This window comes from Scleropages formosus, chromosome 24 (assembly GCF_900964775.1).
Source record: "Scleropages formosus chromosome 24, fSclFor1.1, whole genome shotgun sequence".
Lineage (NCBI taxonomy): Eukaryota > Metazoa > Chordata > Actinopteri > Osteoglossiformes > Osteoglossidae > Scleropages > Scleropages formosus.
In genome coordinates this window covers 21,545,551-21,559,693 of record NC_041829.1, presented here as the reverse complement: position 1 = coordinate 21,559,693, position 14,143 = coordinate 21,545,551, and the positions used below count along the sequence as shown (strand labels likewise).

Here is a 14,143-nt window from a genome sequence, read left to right as displayed (position 1 = left end):
ATTTCAGCCATTTCGGTGGAACAAACTTCAGTTCCCAGCATGCAGTTAGTGCGAACGTAACTGAGGTTTAGCCAAGCAGGAAGCGCATTGAAGATTCCCCCCCCCACCCCCACCCCCACCCCCACCCCCACCCCCACCCCCAATCATATCTGGCTCCGCCGTATCGTCACTGGCGTTATTGTACAAGTTCCACGCGTGAATCTGTCAAGCTTGTAGCGGGATCGTGTCCCTCTGCGCGTCTGATGAGCAGGACTGTGGCGCCCGCCCGCCGCCGTGTGAAGAAGTGACGCTTGTGGGAGACATGGAGCACATAAGAACCCCGAAGGTAAGCGGCAGGCGGGCAGGCGGGCAGGGAGGTAACCGTAATGACTGACTGACTGACGGACGGACGGACGGACGGACCCGCCGTTGTTTCTCAACTTGCGTTTCTGGGCTCAAGAGCGTCTCACTGCGGCGGAGCGGAGCGCCGGAGGATCGAGGGTCTCAGGCTCTGTGGCGCCGGATGAATTGCGGGCAAAACCGGCTGGAAGGAAGGACTGGAGGAGGCCAACGACGAGCGCAGCGCTGCTCTAGTTATTATTATTATTATTATTATTATTATTATTATTATTATTATTATTCATCGTGTCGTTATTATTTATTATATTAAATGGTCCGTCCGGCCGCTCACTCACTGTGCCCGCGAGCCGTTGATGATCTTGATGCTTAGTTGCGGAACCAACCGGAAGGACAGAGTAAATCGCTTAAACTGGACTGGATCATAGTGACAGTGACAGTGACGGAGTCAGTCACTCTGTCCCCGTCTGCTCTGTGCACGCGCACACACACACACCCGACACACTGCAGTAACGTGTCGGTCGGAGTGGAGATGCGCGCGGACTCCGTCACTCAGTGTGACGGCGAAGAAGACTTTCGCCGCGCTGATAGGCGTGTGTGTGTGTGTGTGTGTGTGTGTGTGTGTGTGTGTGTGTGTGTGGGGGGGGGGGGGGGGGGTTACAGGGTGGGTGAGTGTGTGTGTGTGTGTGTGTGTGTGTGTGTGTGTGTGTGGGGGGGGGGGGTTACAGGGTGGGTGAGTGTGTGTGTGTGTGTGTGTGTGGGGGGGGGGGGGGTGGAGGGTGTGTGTGGGTGTGTGGGGGGTTACAGGGTGGGTGAGTGTGTGTGTGTGTGTGTGTGTGTGTGTGTATGGGGGGGTTACAGGGGGTGTGTGTGTGTGTGTGTGTGTGTGTGTGTGTGTGTGTGTGTGGGTGGGGGTTCCAGGGTGCGCCTCCCCCACCCCACTGAAAGCCCTTCTGTTCAGTGCAGCTCAACTGATGTATTTTTACGGAGTTCTTCTGGCACAGAGAGGATCGGAGGCAACAATAAATAAAGAAATGAACGCTTTGTTACACGTTAAGTTCCAGAAGCGACTTTTTTCATGACTTTAGCTACAATGTAAACCAACTGGCCTTGGAGGAAAGGAACAAAAAGCTTCCACCTCAGGAGCCTCGTCACAAGCATTTCAACGCCCGGTGTTTCCGACTAACTTAGTCTGACCTTTTGTTACTGTCCTTATTAAGCCATAAAAACTTGCAAAATATGGCTATTAACAGAAGTAAATGTGTTAATATAACACACGCACTGTGTGAAGCCCCCCCCAGGCGTGTGCTGTGGCCTTGGCTTCACGACACGTAGCTCTCGCCCGTTGCTTTGGCGCAGCCCGGTTGCTAGGATACGGAGCAGGTGTTGAGACCCGTGGCGTGCGAGGGATCCGGCGCCGAGTGGCGGCGCGAACGTGATGGAACCCAGGGGTCCCGAGGGCACCGTGACCGGTCCCTTCGGAAGGCTCCGGTGCGCCGCGCGCGCTGACGGCTGCCGTGCGCAATCCTCTCGCATTCCAGGTGGAGCAGGTGAAGCTTCTAGATCGCTTCAGCAACAGGTCGACCACGGGGACGCTGCACCTGACCGCCACACATCTCATCTTCGTGGAGAGCGGCACGAGCTCAAGCAGCGCCCAGGAGGTTTGGGTGAGTGCACCAGCGAGCCTCGTGTTCTGCGTGGGGGGTGGGGACGCACTTTCAGTTCTCTCAGCACCTGTAACGCGTATGTGAAACGTCCGGCCCAGGTCTGCAAACATCTCGCCGTCTTGGGCTTGGCCAACAGATCTCGGGCGGAATCTGCATGTCAAGGCGGGCCGTTCCCAATATTCCAACATGCGAATGGATCGGTTCGGCGAAATAATGTCTTCCTCCTGCATGCAAGTGTGTGACTGACAGATGGGGGGGCATGCTTGGGGGGCGTGGGCTCAGTTAGCATCCTCAGGTCTTCTCTTCTCACCACGAAGGGCTCTGAAGATATGTGATGTGGTTGACGGGACTACGGCTCGTTGGCGATACAGCTGAAGCTGGAGGCTGACAGCCTGAGAAGGTTGCTATGGTAACTAGTGGAAGGACAGTCGGAGTGGTGGCGCTGTATTTCACCTGGTGTTCTGCCTCATCCTCCATCGCCCGTTGTACTGTGGGACGCAGGGCCGAGGCTTTCTAGCCGTGGCAGGGTACCACGGTGCCCTGTACAGTAAATGTGGCGAATGCTGTCCGAAATGGCGATTCGCAGTTTCGGGTGCTATTGAGCACCTCGTCTCGTGGCCGCGTGGCTCCGCAAATGTATGACATCTCTGAGATCCTGCTGGACTTGAACAGCAGTGGCCCCAGGTGTAGTGGGGTGACATCTGCTGTCCAGCTGGCAGGACCCTGCTGAAAAGTCATTCCTTGGTGCCCAGGATACACACTGGATTGCTAACCCTAACCCTAACGTCACCCTAACCCACTGGGTCCTGACCTGGAGTCAGTCTGTGAAACAGACCGGTTCTCAACACACGTGAAACCTGTGCTGGACGACACACTGACATGAGCTCTGACCCCCCAGATCCTGCACCACCACATCTCCTCCGTGGAGAAGCTGTCCCTGACGACCAGCGGCTGCCCGCTGCTGATCCAGTGCCGCAACTTCCGTGTGGTGCACTTTGTGGTGCCCCGCGAGCGCGACTGCCACGACCTGTACAGTTCGCTGCTGCGACTCCTGAGGCCAGGTGGGCTGCGATGGCTGACCCTGTGGCCCCTGATGGGCCATGTTAAGAAAGTTGTGATGGAAAGTGACTTGCTCCCTGGTTATAAAGGCCTGTCTCTGTGCGCGCGTGTGTGTGTGTGTGTGTGTGCGCAGTGTCGTTCGACGAGCTCTATGCCTTCTCCTACAACCCCAAGCAGAACGACCAGCAGCGGGAAGAAGGCTGGCAGTTAATTGACTTGAGTGCGGAGTTTGAGCGCATGGGTGTACCATGTGACCAGTGGCACTGGACCGATGTGAACCGCGAGTACAAGGTGTGTTGGCACACGGGCTTTGACAGATACACACGCGCATGCATGCGCACGCGTTCGCGTTAAATCCACGTGCTGCTCTGCATCCAGGTGTGCGACTCGTACCCGAGGGACCTGTATGTGCCTGTCGCCGCCAGCAAGCCCATCATTGTCGGCAGCTCCAAGTTCCGCAGCAAGGGCCGCTTCCCTGCGCTCACCTACTTTTACCAGGAGAAGAAGGTAAATGGAACCGCGGTGGCGCTCGCTGTCCGGGGTCCCGGCGTCACGGAGCCTGTCGGGTAACGGCGCACACGCGGGGAACAGGGGGACAGCTGGGTCGCGCACTCACGCTCGCCATTAGTGCACGAGAGCTTTCGCGACGCATCGCACCCGGGACCTGCGATGGCTGATCGGCTGCCGCAAGCAGAATGAATAGAGTCCTGGAGCAAATGTTGAACTGATGCTTGTTTTTGTCACATTTTTTAGCGAAACCCTGCTAGTGAACTAGTGGTCGGGGGATGACTGCGTTATTAAACTGTAACGCGGTCACCCCGTACGGCCTTTTCAGGAAGGCGATGCAGGAAGTTCCACCTGGTGCACCAGCTCAGGTGACTTCCAGCACCGATGCGCCAGTTGAGCAGCAAAGGGCAAAGGCCCTACGTTCGAAAGAGGACATCGAAGCCTCTTAAGAAGGTCCACTGGCCCCTGTTCCAGCACGTGATCGTGAGCTACGAGTGCCTTGTGTTACTGCGCCCCCTACAGGCAGCGGTGTGTCGGTGCAGCCAGCCGTTGTCGGGCTTCAGCGCTCGCTGCCTGGAGGATGAGCACATGCTTCAGGCCATCAGCAAGGCGAACCCCAACAGCCGCTACATCTACGTCATGGACACGCGGCCCAAGGTACCGGTGACCTGTTTGTCCGGTGAGCTCTTTGCTTCAGGCTCACAGGATGTTGTGCGCAGTTTTACTCAGTTTTACCGCTGATCTCACCCCGTCGCCCTCCTGACTGCCGCCCTGCCCCAAACTACCTCGTCTTGCAGTGTCGCCTTACCACCTACTTCCTGTCATCCCTCTCTCATGCCCCCGCTGTTTTACCCCACCGTGTCGTCTTTCGTCTCGCCTCCTGCTCTTCCCTCCCGCGGCCGGGCGGGTAGCTCAACGCGCTGGCCAACCGGGCGGCGGGGAAGGGCTACGAGAATGAGGACAACTACTCCAACATCCGCTTCCAGTTTGTGGGCATCGAGAACATCCACGTGATGCGCGCCAGCCTGCAGAAGCTCCTCGAAGGTCAGTCGCTCTGTTCCGCAAGCAGCGAGGGAGGAGGCCGGGCGCTCGTGGGCAGTGCCGCTCACTGGTGCGCTAACTCTTCCCTGGCAGTGGTGGGCGCTCGCGCTCTCTCCGTCACCGACTACCTCCTGGGGCTCGAGAGCTCCGGCTGGTTGCGGCACATCAAGGCCATCGTGGACGCCGCCATCTTCCTGTCCAAGGTAACACGAGCCTCCCTTGCCCCCCGCCTGCCGAGTTCCTCCGTGTCCCCGTGTCCGTTGCCATGCCTTCTCTTCTAGGCCGTGACAGCAGAGGGCGCCAGTGTGCTGGTGCACTGCTCCGACGGCTGGGACAGGACAGCCCAAGTGTGCTCCCTGGGGGCGCTGCTGATGGACCCTTACTATCGCACTCTCAAGGGCTTCATGGTACGTCCCACGTTCCTCCTCCTCGTCCTCACGGCGCCACAAATGGTCAACGTATCGATTTTCCACTTCTGTCTGCTGCCTGTGCCAGTGCACAGATGCAGTTTGTCTAGAGTGTGTCCCAGAAGCACAGGGCATGAGGCGGGGTTCACCCTGTACAGGACAGCAGTCCATCACTCGCACACACTCCCCAGTCTACCTGAAACAGTTGTTTTTGGGACGAAGCCATGCAGACTCCACACGGCACGCTGAGCCATATTTGAACTCGCGTCCTGCTGGGACACGGGCCCTGGGAGCCACGGTGCTGTCTGCTATGCCACTTTAATAGTTTATTGAATTTTGGTCTAAAACTGCTGTCCTCAGCGGAGCACACCCATGTAGCTGGTAGTAGAACCAGAGTGTGGTACCGCATTGATTCAATTCACTTCCACGGTGTTCACAGTGGCTGCCTGGCGTTTGGATGAGCTGCTAGTCACACGTGTTTATTGGACGAAGTGGTCAACGGTTGTCACCGAACAGTGTGTAGTGAAATTCCACTTCCCATACTGTTACTCGTGCTTTTCACCGCAAATTACCAGTACAGTACTTTCTATTACAAATAGCTTAGTGCTAATAGTCCAGCTGTCAGCGGGGTTTTTACAGAGCCCAACCTGAGGACGTGTCCTGTAGCTCTTATCGATTGCTCCTTAAGGTCTAACAGTGACTCGGGACTGAAAGAGACCGTCTTGTGGCGATCAGCGGGAGCATACAGAGCCGGTGTCTTTTACGCTGTTTTGCTCACTCGTGGTTTTTGGCTCTGTGGGAAAGTCGGTCTTTCATGCGTATCGACGCTCTGCCTTTACTTTTGAAGGTTTTGATTGAGAAGGACTGGATCTCCTTCGGACACAAGTTTGCTGACAGGTATCTCTTTTCGCTCTCCGTGCCCTCTTTGCACTTCTGGGAGGTGGCGCCTCTGCTCCTCGTACCCTGAGCTTGACCGCGCTTTGGTCTCCCCTGGCCTGCAGGTGTGACCAGCTGGACGGGGATCCTAAGGAGGTCTCCCCCATCTTCACGCAGTTCCTGGACTGTGTGTGGCAGCTGAGCGAGCAGTTCCCGCAAGCCTTCCAGTTCAGCGAATGGTTCCTCATCCAGATTCACGAGCACGTCCACTCCTGCCAGTTCGGCAACTTCCTGTGCAACAGCCAGCGGCAGAGGGAGGAGCTGCAGTGAGTGACGGCGAGAGCCAGGGGCGGGGCTTCAGGGGCCGGCCGTACTCGTCTCGGACGGTGGGTCCTTGCGGTCGGAGTCACTCTTTCTGACCGTGTTTCTCTGCCCCCTGCGTCGCGGCGCCAGGCTGAGGGAGAAGACCTACTCGCTGTGGTCCTTCCTGCTGAGCGAGCAGCACAACTATGAAAACCCGCTGTACAGCGCTGCGCTGGCAGAGCGAAACCCCGTCCTGGAGCCGAGCACTCAGCCGTGCCACTTCAAGTGCGTTTCCTTCCTCCTCCTCCTCGCCCTCCACCCCCCAGCGTTCCTCACGCCGCGCACCCATCCATCGCCGTAGCCGTCTGTCATACCCCCCGCCCCCAGCAGGACACGGAATTAGAGCAGCGCTCCTGCAGAAGATGATTGCGCTGCTCATCCCATCATCTGAGGCCAGAATGACGAGTGACCTACTGCTCATTCCTATACGACCTCTTTTTGAACCCGATTTCATTTCCACGCCATATCAGACATGTTGATGAGCTGCTGTAAGCTGCACTTTACCGCTGTGCTCCTGCAGGTTCTGGACGAACATGTACCACCAGTATGACCGGACCATGCACCCCCGCCAGTCGCTCCTCAAGCACCTCCTTGCTGTCAGGGAGAGCAGTTGTGCGCTGGAGAAAACAGCCCATGAACTGGAGGCGGTAGGAGCGCGTGACCTCAGTGTCCTCCTTCACGTTGTAGTGTCCCTCAGCTCCTGCTGTCCACAGATGGACCCTCCTGAGCCCCTCCCTTCACTTCGTCAATTTGTGTTTTTTTTTTTTTTTTTAAAAATATATAGCCCCCCACTCTAATGTGTGTTCCCTTGCAGAAACTGCAGAAGCTGGGTGTGAGCATGCCCTCTCTTGGCCTTGGCTCAGCGCACCGGCCCCGCCCACAGTCCCTCATCCTCGGGACACCCCATGGGCACAAAGAGGAAGACGGGGAGCAGGAGGGGGAGGGGCTTCCGGCACGCAGTGATGGGGAGAGGACAGTAGAGGGCAGCAGCGCCACGGAGAACAGCTACGCGGAGCTTCAGGGTCCCTTCGGAGCCAAAGCGGAGCCCCATCTCGTGAGCCTGGAGTTCGGGGTGGCCAGGATGACCTGCTGAGGCCTGCGGGACGCTGGAGGAGGCGGGAGGGCTTGAGGTTCGGGGACATTTGGGATGGTCTTCAAGGCTCCCGTTTGGTACGGGCCGAGCTCAAGGCTTGTGGAGGTGCAGATTGCGTGCCGTCCACGTGCACTGGATTAATAACTGGTTCCTGCTTTTACTGCATTACGTCTTTTCTTTCTTCTCCTACAGTCGGTGGCTTTCACTTAGTGGTCCATGAATGCAGTGCTGGAGGTGAATAAGGATGGGGATCAGGGTGGTGTCTTTCACTGGAGGAGTGTTTATTGAGATGCTCAAGCCATTTAAGGAGTCCTACTATGGGTGGTGGCATTCCAGAAAGGGGTTTTTGTCTGCGTGTGTGTGGGCGGGCGTGCAGGCAGGCAGGCGGGAGGAGGTTCACTCGAGTCACTGGGATAGGATCGGGACCACAGCCGTGTCCAGCTTTTCCCGTCTGTCACCGACTGGCTCTGTGGACTGGAAGGAGGGACCCAGGATGCAGCAGGACACTTTGGGATGATTGCAGAAAAGTCCAAGGAGGCGAAGGGGACACGACTTTCTGTGCGTGCGCGCACCCGCAGACTGAAGTGTTGCCAAACAGCTCGAGTCCTCCGTTACATCCACTGTCCACTGGAATGTTCACGAGCAGCCAGCGACCTGGGTCCAAGGCCATGTGATGCTTTCACACCATGGTCTCTGTTCCTCCTCCGCATTGTTTTCCTGTTGATGACCTTATTGATGACCCTGCTGCTCACCCTGCGAGTCGTCACACCGAGAGCCCAGGGAGCCGGGTCCCTCCACCGTTCTTCATATCTCTGTGCTCCCACACTTGCCTTATGTCTCTTTCACGCTCTTGCCGCCATGTTGACAGCCTGATGTTTTGCCAGCCGTGGACTGAGCGTGTCCCCACGCACGCACGCACGCGGCTGAATGCAGGATGTAGAGGACAATAAAGCTGATGTGGTGAACACCAATGCTGCTCCTGCTCCTTTGTAACGGTACCGTCTTGCCAGCCACCTCTACGGAGCGCGGGGTGGCGAGGGTACGAGTTCACAGGGACAAAGGATCTTCTGTACCTCAGTTGATCCCGCACCCCCCCACCAGCTCAGCCTAATCCAAGAGCAGCAACAGACCAGGGGGGTCGTGGGGGGGGTGCGAAAGGGCTCTGCGACTTGACCTACTTTGTGTACCTCTTAGTCAGCAAATGCACCGCGTTGCCATTTACAGACTGGTTTGTGGGTCTAGAAGGACCTGCTCATCACGGTGTGTGTGCTCACGCAGAGGTGTCAAGTCCTCGTACCCCCTCTCTGGTACGTTACCTTACATTTACACTTAGGCATTTAGCCGATTGACAACGTTTATATACCTACTGTTATATACCCATTTATACAGCAGAGTAATTTTACTGGAGCAATTTAGGGCGAGTACCTCGCTCAAGGGTACTACAGCTAGAAGTGGGATTCGACCCCTCCACAGCTGAGCGGCACGGTGGTGCAGCAGGTAGCAATGGAGCCTCGCTGCACCTGGACTCTAGACTCGAACCCTCCGTGTTCTTGCTGAGGTCATGATGGTTTACCCTGGGTGCTCTTGTTTCCTCGCACAGTCCAGACACACGGATGTCACCTCTAAGAAAAGGGTCAGCAGGATGTGCGTACAGGCGGGGGCTGGAAATAGCATGACGGGGCCCTCGTACCTCATCCCGGTGGCATGTGGACCCAGGTTCTTAGTGGACGTGACCATAATCGCTTCTCCTGCTTGGCACCACAGGTTCCGCTCCTGGCGCCAAACACCAAGGGGTAATGGAACGTGGTACATAACTGGTACTGCAGTTACGGCCGCACCGTCAACCGGGAGAGGTGAGGAAGCACTGGGCCTGTTCTGGGACAAGAGCTTCGGTACCACGTTCACACCGGTGCCCCTTAATCCCTTCGTTCCCATTGGCCACATCCTGCCTTTGATCCCTTTCCTTCCCCAGATTGCGCAGCACGGCTCTATCACGGTGCGGGGGGAAGGGGGAGAGGGAGGGAGTGGGGGTGGCCGACAAACAGCCCCCTATTGTTTGTGCACCGCTGCACATGAGGAGGATTACAGATTACTGCGGGGAGGGGGGTAATTTCTGTTGTGTTTTTTAGTTTTTCTTCTCTTTGTCGCTGTCAGCATGTCCGAACTCACCGAGCTGTAATTACATTCGCCTGTAAGCCTCTGGGTCGGGCTGGGGGTCGGGGGGTGGGAGGAGAACAGACGGGGAGATTATAGCAGAAGTACGGAGCAGAAATGGGTGGCTGCAGCTCCATCCTTAACAAAAGCTGCTTAGCCCCTCGGTTGTCATGGAGACCTGATGGTACAGCCAGAGAGAGAGAGAGAGAGAGAGAGAGAAAGAGAGAGAGAGGCGGAGGGGGAGGGGCAGGCGGGGGGGAGGGAGGGAGATGCTCCGAGTGAAAGAGTCCTCGTCTGCAGAGGAAACGGCAGAAAGACAAAGATGCGAAGCGAGTGATGCGGCAAAGGGGAGGGAGCGGCTTCCAGTCAACGGGAGCCAGTCGGCACGACGGCAGCGAAAGACAAAGATGCGGAGCAAGTAAGTGGGAGAAGAGGGCAGGAGCGCGACTGTGAGAGTGTGCGAGCAAACGAGAGGCAGAGCGGCGTGACGGAGAGCGGCGGCGGTCATGGACGTGCAGCCCGAGACGAGCGCCGAGCCCCCGGCACGTGAGCCCCAACCCCCCGGCAGGATAAACAAGGCCGCCTTCAAGCTGTTTGGGCGCCGCAAGCCCTGCGGGGCCGTACCCGCCATCTTCTCGGCGCGGAGCAGAGGGGAGGCGAGCCAACCGGGCGGGACGGTCCCAGCGCTGCTCCGCAGCAAGACGCACGACGGACTGGCGGAGAGCGGCAGCGTGCTGGAGGGGGGCGGGGCCAACCCTGCCGGGGAGGAGCTCCAGGTCCAGGCGACGCGCAGCGCCGTCACCAAGTCTCTCAGCTTCTTCTCCCTGCTGCGGCGCAATGGACGCGGGGCCGAGGGCGGCCGAGACGGCCGGGACGCCCGGGACGCCCGCTTCCCCAAGCAGAGGCGGGGCCTCAAGGGCCTCTTCGGGAGCCTGCGCTGGCCCCGCCGGGACAAGGGTCCGCACCCAGACTCGCAGGACAAGGAGGCGCCGGAAGGACGGCCAGGAAGCGGCGAGGGAGTCGATCTGCTGCAGGAGGCCGTGATGTTGAGCCTGGAGCCTCAGGCCAGCGCTGCCTCGGAGCCACTTGGCGACGCCCCCCTCGGCGACGCCGCCCCCGGCGCACAGGACCACGGCGGGAGAGCGAGAGAACGTCCGGGGGATGCGACGGGACAGGTGCCGGGCTGCCTGCTGGAGAGCGGCGAGGCGTCGGGCGCCGCACTCGTGCCCTACGTGTCAGCGGAGCTCTCGCCTTCCAGGGCCCCGGGCTCCCCGGCCGAGCCCAGGTGCGACGGCCCCGAGGCCCGCCCCCTCCCCGCCGCCGGGCCCATCATGACGGTGACCCCAGCCGAGCCTCCGGCGGAGCCGAGCGTGGACCGCCTGTGCTCCATGTTTACAGACGTCACGTCGCTCAAGAGCTTCGACTCGCTGACGGGGTGCGGTGACATCATCGCGGACGCCGAAGACGAGGGCGGGGGCAGCGGCGGCAGCGGGACGAGCAGCGGGACGGGTAGCAGCAGCGGAGGTGGCGCCGCAGGAGGGCCAGATGGGAGGCAAGTGGCTCACGGAGCACACGAATCTCCCGAAGTTCACAAAGCTGGGGCTCCTGCAGGTTGCGGTGCTTCTGCGGGTCAGGTACGCGCACCTCCCTCGGCCTCCAGCGCCGCTCCCGCTCCGCTGACCACCGCAGCGATTCCGGCCATCTTCAGGGGCCACGTGGACGCTCCAAAGGTCCAGGGCAGCGGGGTGGTGGCGTACATGGGCGGGGGCGAGGAGATGGCCAGCCCCGAAGAGATGGATGATGCCGACATGCAGGACCTGTGGCACATGCTGCCGCGGAGCAACGAGGCCACGCCCCCGAGGCCCAAAGGGCCCCGCCCAGAGAAGAGGCCCCAAGTGAGAATGCTGGGACTGAGGAAGATCCCCCTGAGCGACGAGGCAGGGCCGGGGAGCAGCGAAGAGGGGCAGGGCAAAGATCCGGCGCAGGAGGCCCCTCCCAACAGCGACGAGGGTTACTGGGACTCGCCGACACCCGGACCGGAGGAGGAGGAGCAGGAGGAGGAAGAGGAGGAAGAAGAGGAGGAGGAGGAGGAGGAGGAAGAGGAGGAGCGCTGCAGCCCCCCACCCCGAGACACCCTGCCGCGGGACAGCTGCAGCGGAGACGCGCTCTACGACCTGTACGTGGACCCCGAGCCGAGCATGGGCCTGGCGCTGTCCGAGGACGAGCTCAATTCGCTGCGCGCTCGCGGCTCCCAGCTCCCTGCGTCCGGCGGCGCCGCCGCCACCTCCTGCTCCTCCTCATCCTCCTTCCGCTCCATGAAGGGCAGCGCCAGCCTGCCCCGCGACTCCAGGATTCCCATCAGCGTGAAGCAGGTACTCCCGTCTCACTCGGCCAGCCAGGGGGCGCTCGCCTCCGGCCCCCCGCGCGCCCCGCCCCCCCGGACCGAGCTTCCCCGCACCAAGATCCCCGTGTCCAAGGTGCCCGTGCGGCGAACGAGCAACAACCCTGCCGGCGCTCACAGGAAGTAGTCCCCCCCCACGCCGCCGACCGACGGGATCAGCGGAGTGCTCTGCGCACCTGGCCAACATCACACGTCCCCACCGGGACGCGGGGGTCACCTTCGGAGAGCCTCGCTGCCCCGGGGGACGGAGGAGCCCGGAAGCGTCCGTCCGCACTGCGGATCCACGGCGCCTCTGTCAGCAGCAGGGAAGCGGCGGCCCTTCCGTCCACACGGAATACGCACTTGACAGCGCTGCACGCACACAGCCCGGTCACAGAAAGAGCGTGCGTGCGTGCGTCTGGAGGACATCTGTAAGCGTAACGCAGCAGCGACGCTCGACTGATCACCAGCCCGGGGCCCCCGTGGGGGGGCGGCGGCGGGGTCTCCGCACGTGTTCGAGCCGCTCGAAGACGGCAGCATCACCAGCGCTACGCTACATGTGCGTCCTCGAGGAGAGCCGGGCCTCGAACCCCGTGCCCCCGACCAGGATCAGGGAACGTTCTTTGTTACCGTTGCTCCCGCCACAGTCCCCTTTTTGTAGAACCCACTTTGCTACTCCTTTTTGTAGAACAGCCCACCGCCCCCACCTTTGGTTAAGGGGACATTTGTACCGTTTACTCAGAGGGACACGACCCAAAACGACCCCACACGGCACCAGGAATTGTCACACCTCTGAATGTGTGCAGCAGCTAGCAGGACACTACTGAGAGCCGCCTTCAGTTGCTCTTGTTCCTCCCTTTTTGTTTGTTTGTTTGTTTGTTTGTTTTCACCCTCGATGCTCTCAGCGTCTCGCTGTTTCTTCGCCACCTGCTTTCAGTTCATTTTTGTTGCTTCTCGGTTTGCGCTGTGATGCCTGTATGTTTGGTTTCTAACTTAATAAAGACACAAAGTGACGTGTGCGATGTACCGTGGTGACTGAGTCCGGCGTTACTCTGCCTCTTCCGACGCCCCCCGTCGCCGTGGACGCCGTCCTCACCGCAGAGACGTTCCTCTGCTGGACAGCAGCAGCTGAGCCTGGACCGACCGGTGCTCTTCGCTCCGTCGAGGACAGAAATGGGGGGAGGGACGAGGCGGCTGCTCCTCCGGGTCCTGCGGGGACGCGGAGCGGTGCTGGGAACGTGTCTTTCCGAAGTCCGATCGGCAGGGCGCCGGCGTCGTCCCCTCACCTCCGCCATACTCCGGGGGCCCAGGTGTGACGCCCTTCAAATACTGCTGTACCCCGGTAATACGCTCCCCCGGAGCTTCGTGTCGACTTTAAGGACCGAGGTCAGCAGAGGGACGAGTCCAGTAGGGGTTCAGTGCGAAGGTTCTTCTTCGCCGCTGTCTCTTTCCATCTGTGCGGACGTTTAAGAGCCCGGTGACGGACAGTGGGGACGCTTGTCCAGTGTGCTCTTTAAGGTGTTTGACATGAGCTGGACACTGATTCTTCACAGTTTCACACCAAAGCAAAGTTCAGCAAAGCTTTGTGTTTTGGCAGACTGGTTGTGCTCACCACTGTGTGTGTGTGTGTGTGTGTGTGTGTGTGTGTGTGTGTGTGTGAGAGCACAACAGCTCAATCTTGTTAGCCATGCAGGGGATTGGACCCTATCCCAGAAATGCTGGACACAGGTCTGGATGGGACACCAGTCCGTCGCAGGGCAGCCACCTACACATCCTCACACATTCGCATTGCCAATTCACCTTGGACTGTGGGTGGAAACCAGAGCACCTGTAGGAAATCTACAATCACAGGGAGAACACAGAAACTATGAATTGAACTTGTGCCCAAAAGCAGTAGAAAACTAAAAACAATACATTTGCAAAGGGACAAATGGATCCCATGGGGCTTGGTGGGGGTTCCCAGCACAGAAAGTTCAGGAACACGGGCTGTAGCGCCACCCTGCTTCGGGCCACAACCAGACAGCGGGACAGTCCACAGCCACAGGGGACTTGGTGTGAGGACAGTTTTTTTAAATTTACTCTATTTTAAATGAGAAATACAGCACTTTGCTAGGAACGTAATGTACTTCCTCTCTCATATTATCATGGATCCATATTAGTGCAGCTAATAAACTGGGACACATTTGCTGAAGAGACAAATCTGCACCGTGGACCTTCTCTGGCACTGTGAGGCACGGTATTAACCATGATTACCATGATT

The 14,143-nt window shown here is 59.1% G+C and overlaps 2 protein-coding genes across 2 annotated transcripts; both read left to right on the top strand.

Annotated features, from left to right (window-relative positions):
- The first annotated feature begins 138 nt into the window (after positions 1-138).
- mtmr6 (myotubularin related protein 6) lies at positions 139-8,309 on the top strand. Its single transcript, XM_029248869.1, has 14 exons — positions 139-325; positions 1,878-2,003; positions 2,902-3,064; positions 3,196-3,353; positions 3,441-3,569; positions 4,092-4,226; positions 4,481-4,613; positions 4,704-4,813; positions 4,892-5,017; positions 5,865-5,914; positions 6,019-6,219; positions 6,347-6,481; positions 6,777-6,903; positions 7,071-8,309. The coding sequence occupies exons 1-14, from the start codon at positions 302-304 to the stop codon at positions 7,347-7,349; spliced, it is 1,896 nt and encodes a 631-aa protein (XP_029104702.1). The 5' UTR covers positions 139-301; the 3' UTR covers positions 7,350-8,309.
- A 1,446-nt stretch (positions 8,310-9,755) lies between these two features.
- Positions 9,756-12,887, top strand: amer2 (APC membrane recruitment protein 2). The gene has a single exon (XM_029248633.1). The coding sequence runs from the start codon at positions 10,010-10,012 to the stop codon at positions 12,029-12,031; it is 2,022 nt and encodes a 673-aa protein (XP_029104466.1). The 5' UTR covers positions 9,756-10,009; the 3' UTR covers positions 12,032-12,887.
- Positions 12,888-14,143: the final 1,256 nt, after the last annotated feature.

What these genes read in the sequence shown, in the direction of transcription:
- mtmr6 (XM_029248869.1), top strand. Translation starts at nt 302, where the DNA reads ATGGAGCACATAAGAACCCCGAAG. An exon ending in ACTCAGCCGTGCCACTTCAA is followed by an intron (nt 6,482 to 6,776) that starts GTGCGTTTCCTT and finishes GTGCTCCTGCAG; the next exon opens with GTTCTGGACGAACATGTACC. An exon ending in CAGCCCATGAACTGGAGGCG is followed by an intron (nt 6,904 to 7,070) that starts GTAGGAGCGCGT and finishes GTTCCCTTGCAG; the next exon opens with AAACTGCAGAAGCTGGGTGT.
- amer2 (XM_029248633.1), top strand. Translation starts at nt 10,010, where the DNA reads ATGGACGTGCAGCCCGAGACGAGCGCCGAGCCCCCGGCACGTGAGCCC.